Source organism: Dipodomys ordii, unplaced genomic scaffold, assembly GCF_000151885.1.
Source record: "Dipodomys ordii isolate 6190 unplaced genomic scaffold, Dord_2.0 Scaffold42, whole genome shotgun sequence".
NCBI classification, from domain to species: Eukaryota; Metazoa; Chordata; class Mammalia; order Rodentia; family Heteromyidae; genus Dipodomys; species Dipodomys ordii.
The window spans coordinates 4,324,177-4,329,684 of NW_012267258.1; the positions used below are offsets into that span (position 1 = coordinate 4,324,177).

At 37.1% G+C, this 5,508-nt stretch overlaps 1 protein-coding gene across 1 annotated transcript in view; it reads left to right on the forward strand.

Moving 5' to 3' along the window:
* Positions 1-5,094, forward strand: part of Rpap3 (RNA polymerase II associated protein 3) — a 29,639-nt gene extending 24,545 nt beyond the window's left edge. The window contains exons 11-14 of the mRNA XM_013018713.1: positions 932-1,170; positions 2,600-2,697; positions 3,466-3,566; positions 4,795-5,094. Coding sequence (XP_012874167.1) covers positions 932-1,170; positions 2,600-2,697; positions 3,466-3,566; positions 4,795-4,880 — 524 coding nt within the window. The 3' untranslated portion in view covers positions 4,881-5,094. The remainder of the gene's footprint in view (positions 1-931; positions 1,171-2,599; positions 2,698-3,465; positions 3,567-4,794) is intronic.
* Positions 5,095-5,508: the final 414 nt, after the last annotated feature.

Genomic DNA, 5,508 nt, shown 5'->3' on the forward strand with positions numbered 1-5,508 from the left:
GCCACTTCCGGCTTTTTTCTTTTTTGCTTATGTGGTGCTGAGGAATCGAACCCAGGGCCTCATGCATGCAAGGCAAGCGCTCTACCACTGAGCCTCCTTCCCAGCCCTATCCATTCTATATTCTGTCCATTAATACTGAAGAGTCTTTAAATTGTGTTTAATAAAAAGAAAATAGTTGTGTTTCCTTAGTGATGAAAAATAGAAGAAACAGACTAATTAGGCTTGTTTTTGGTTATTGATATATGTAATCATATATAGCCTTAAGGTGCCACTCAACAAACCTATAAAAAGTCTTTTTTTTAAATCTTTGTGCTCTAAGCTGAGCACTGGTGGCTTATACCTGTAATCCTAGTTACTCAGGAGGAGGATCATGATTCAAAGCCAGCCCTGGCAGGAAAGTCTCTGAGACTCTTTATCTCCATTTAACCACCAGAAAACCAGAAGTGGTGCTGTGGTTCAAAGTTGGTAGAGTGCTATCCTTGAGCTAAAGAGCTCAGGGACACTGCCCAGACACCTGAGTTCAAGCCCCAGGATTGACAAAGAAAACAAAACTTTGTACTCTACTAGTAGTTTTGTTTAAAATGGTATGATATAGACTATGATAAAATGCTCAAAAGCAAGTTGTACTTTGGTTTTGTAAAGAGGAAGCATTTCTTTCTTCCTGAAGTATCTTGAAACTGCTAATTCAGGTTTCTGAGAGGCTGAGTTGCAAGTGTGACTCTGTCATGAAGTAGGTAGAGCTGATGTGTCTAAAGCATGACCATGCTAGTCATGCAACAAATGACAATGCTCATTCCTTAGCCAAAATGTAAAAATCGGCCCCAACGTGTATATTAGTCAAAGAGAACTTATTAGCTTTAGAATACAAATAGATCACATACTATTAGTAAAGCTAGAATGTACAATCTTTCCTGCTGTTTTCTTTATTGAACTGTGACATTTATGGTGGTTTCTAACTTGTTGATGTCTCTGAACTATTTCAGGCCTCATGTGAATTTGAAACAGGACGTGTGTCATTCTTTCAGTGAGAAGATTTCTATAAAGGTGGAACAAACACCCACTCAGTGTCCTACAGCTGTTCTCCCTCCAGTTCCTGCTAACTCATTCCAGCTGGAATCTGACTTCAGACAACTGAAAAGCTCCCCAGAAATGTTGTATCAGTATTTAAAGGTAAAAGAGAAGGAGCTAATAGTTCTTTTGGAAATAAAATGTCAGTTTCTCTTGGCCACTATATAATCATAGTTTTACTAGTATTTGCTCTTATGATATGATTGATTATAGAAAATGCTTTTCTCCCTGGCTTGAAACATGCTTTAAAAATTTTGCCACCAGAAACCTTGATGTTTTCTAAGTAGCTTTTGTGTTAAAAGCAAGATTCTATAGTCATTTACAATCTAATTCTATATTTTGTAGCTTAAGCTTAATCCTTCATGCTTTGAAATGTAGAAAGGAAGCTAAAATACATTGATATCTTCTGTGTGCCAAGACATGCTTGCAATACTTTAGGCAATTATTTTCTTGAGAATGAACTTTTACTTGCTGGGAAGGTGGCTCAGTGGTAGAGTGCTTGTCTTGCATGCATGAGGCCCTGGGTTCGATTCCTCAGCACTACATGAGCAAAAAGAAAAAAGTGGGACATGGTGCTGTGGCTCAAGTGGTAGAGCGCTAGCCTTGAGCTGAAGAGCTGAGGGACAGGGCCCAGGCCCAGAGTTCAAGCCCCATGACTGGACCCCTCTCCCCCCTCAGAAAAGAAGAAACAAGTTGTAAAGTTTGTTTTTCGACATAATGACTTGTATATCTCGTTGCAACGGGTCCACCTGTATCCCTAGTTAAATGATTCGAACTTTACAACTTTGGTGTGGGGGGGGGAGGATTGGGTGGGGGGAGGTGGGGAGATGGGAAGGGATGGGAAGGGGAAACAAAGAGGAGGCAACAATGCTTGATAAGAAATGTACTCATTATCTTGCCCATGTAATTGTAACTCCTCTGTATGGTATTCTCACACAAAAAAAATTTTTTTAATAAAAAAAAAGAAAAGAAAAAGAAACAAATCAGGGCTGGGAAAGTGGCTCAGTGGTAGAGCGCTTGCCTTGCATGCATGAGGCCCTGGGTTCAATTCCTCAGCACCACATAAACAGAAAAAAAAGCTGGAAGTGGTGCTGTGGCTCAAGTGGTAGAGCACTTGCCTTGAGCTGAAGAGCTGAGGGACAGCGCCCAGGCCCAGAGTTCAGGCCCATGACCAGAAAAAAAGAATCAAATCATATGAAACTTAGCATATAGATTAGCATAGCCTTTTCAGGCTTAATGATAGTAGCACTCCCTTATAATTGTAAACAATTCAAATGTATCATCTCATGTAATGCTACTTTTTAAAATCCTTAGTTAACAGTTATTGAGAGCTCTCTCAAGTTTCCTGTGTCTGTCTCTTCTGTTCATAAGTTTTCTTTCTAGCTAGAACAGAAGGATGATCTTACAATTCATTTAAGTTACATTCTTTTATAATATTATATTGAAAGAAATATATTTTTCTAAAATGTACTTAGTATGTTTTGTGAAATGTGAATAGTGTCACAACTTAATTTTCTGTCTTTTTCCAAAGCAAATTGAACCATCCTTGTATCCCAAATTGTTTCAGAAAAATCTAGATCCAGATGTATTCAACCAAATCATTAAAATTCTACATGACTTTTACATTGAGTAAGTTGAATTGTTTTATTCTTGTATTTGAAAAATGAGTTTTTTGATTTAAATGTTAATACTGGTATACATAGAAAATTAGCTTTCTAGTAAATTTTACTGTTATAGAAGTTTTAAAGAGAGACAAGTACAAACAGTAAAAGGGGAAAGTTTAAGCAGGAAGAAAAGGAGCTTCTTGATTATTCTTTTTTCCTGTAGAGAAAAGTAAGATGTGGGTGACCAGTGTTAGGCAGCACTAGTTGCACTGCTAAGCTGTCATGGAAGACTTATTCACCTCTCCAGTTGACTTGGTGGATTGCTTAATTTGAGTATCTAGAATAGTCATTCGGCCATGGAGTCCAGCTGTGTTGGGCTTTCGAAAGCACAAGTCCTGCCCTCACAAAACTTCCAATTAGTTGGAGGGATAAGGGGGACACATAAGTGGAAAGACAAAGGGTGAACAAATGCAGCAGTGGTACTCACTGGACACTATGTTGAAAATAAACTATACAATTTGTAGATGGGGACAAGAGGGAAAGCCTGGGAGAGAATGAGGGAAGGGGAGAACATTGTCCCCCCAAAATGTACTTGTTACCTGACTTGTGTTACTGTAACCCCTCTGTAAATCACCTTTATAATAGCAATAACAATTTTTTTTAAATGCCCAAAAAAAGAATATAGAGAGTATCCAGGGGAAAAGTGAAGACTTTAGGAATAGCTGTATTAGTAAATAGAACCAAATGAGCTACTTTTACCTCATAATTTGTTTTTATATCTGCCTTATTCCAGGAAAGAAAAGCCATCACTCATCTTTGAAATCTTACAAAGGCTCTCTGAATTAAAACGGTTTGATATGGCAGTGATGTTTATGTCAGAACCTGAGAAAAAGAGTAAGTTTTAAAGTATCTCCTAATCTATTTCTTCTTATATATTATTAGTCAATGAATGTCCAAAGACATTTATTGATTATTTACTATACATAGAATATACAATTAAATATAAATTAACTACAGTTTAATCAAAGAAGTAGAGTTAGATTGAGAACAATTAAAGTTATATTTAATTCTGGCAGAATTATCAAGTGTGGGTACTATTATGGTTCTCCTTTTACAAAGGAGTAAGTTGAGGCACAAAGAAGTGAAGGAATTTGACCATAGTCACATAGCTAGGAAGCCATACGCAGGACTTAAACCCACGTATTCTAATTCTGTGGCCTGGGATGGCATGTTGGAAATGCAAAAAGTAGTATAGTGATTGAGTTCTTTGTCCCGGAGCATGTTACGAGAGTCCCTGTCACAGGTGCATATGTATAGGAAGATGTCTCATCCATTCCGAGAGGCACTTTTCTTGAGTGTGTTCGATTTCAGCTGCATTCTCCAAGTGCAGGAAATCACTTAGATGAAGGAGCATTTCAGATTCAGGGAATACTCTGTGCCAGAAATTCTGAGGCAGTAGCAATATGAAGTTTAAAAATAAAACTAAGTTTAAAAATTAGTTAATTGAAGGACTGGGAATGTGGCTTAGTGGTAGAGTGCTTGCCTGGCATGCATGAAGTCCTGGGTTCAATTCCTCAGTACCACATACACAGAAAAAGCCAGAAGGGCTGGGAAGGTGGCTCAGTGGTAGATTGCTTGCCTTGCATGCATGAGGCCCTGGGTTTGATTCCTCAGCACCACATAAGCAAAAAGAAAAAAGCCGGAAGTGGTTGTGGCTCAAGCGCTAGCCTTGAGCTGAAGAGCTGAGGGACAGCACCCAGGCCCAGAGTTCAGGCCCCACGACTGGACCCCAAAAAAAAAAAAGTTAATTGAAATAAAAATATTAAGTAAATGAAAGTATGCTTGATATACAGAGCAAAACCTTTAGCAAAATACAGAATGAGTTTAGTTTAGTCTGCATTATTAATGTCATTGAGGACCTAGGGAAATTTATGCTTCTTTGAGAAAAGCATTCTGAGAAGAACATTGGGTATTATACACCTTTTTTCTTAGATTGGATTTTCAAATATATACATTATAATTTATAAATCATTGTAATTATTGCTCTTATTGCTCCTTTTATTTTACATTTGCTTAGTTTTTTAAAATATGAAATTAAAATGGAGTTTTTTTTCTTTTTCAGTTGCACATGTATTATTCAATCACATAGACAAATCAGGATTGAAGGATAATTCCGTTGAGGAACTCAAGAAAAGATATGGCGGTTGATTCCATTTTTTCTGAGACTTTTTGACTTTCACATATAAATTTTTTTCTACTGAAAATAAAGTGTTTTACTCTTTAATAAAATTAAGTCATGTTGGAAAGAACTCTATTTAGATATAAGTTAATTGAGTATAAAATTGTGATCTAACTAGTGAGAAATGTTTTGGTGTAAACTACATTTTTCTGAAAATAAAATACTAAGTATATTTGTAAGGATCACTATATTGTTTTAGAAATCACTTTAAATGTTACATTTAGGAAGTCTTCAGTGTCCTGTAAATGTAATATTATTTTCTATTTTCATGAATTTTTGTAATAAAGCTGCTTCATTCTAGTATGGACAAAATTATCTGTGGAGGGGATTAGGTAGATAGTGAGATTATTCCCCCCCCCTTTTTTTTTGGAAGTCAGTGTTCTACCACCTGAATCAAATTCTTAGCCTTCTCTCCCTTTCCTTTCTCCTCTCCCGGTCCTTCCCCTCTCCTTTTTGCTTAAATAATTCCCTCACTCAGAATTGGGGGTGAAGCCAGGTTCCTTGGAGGACTCTGCCTTTTTTAATGGCCCAAGTCCTGTTTTATGATGCTTAGAGCTGATTGGACTTCACATTACAACCCAGCTATCCCTTGGAAGC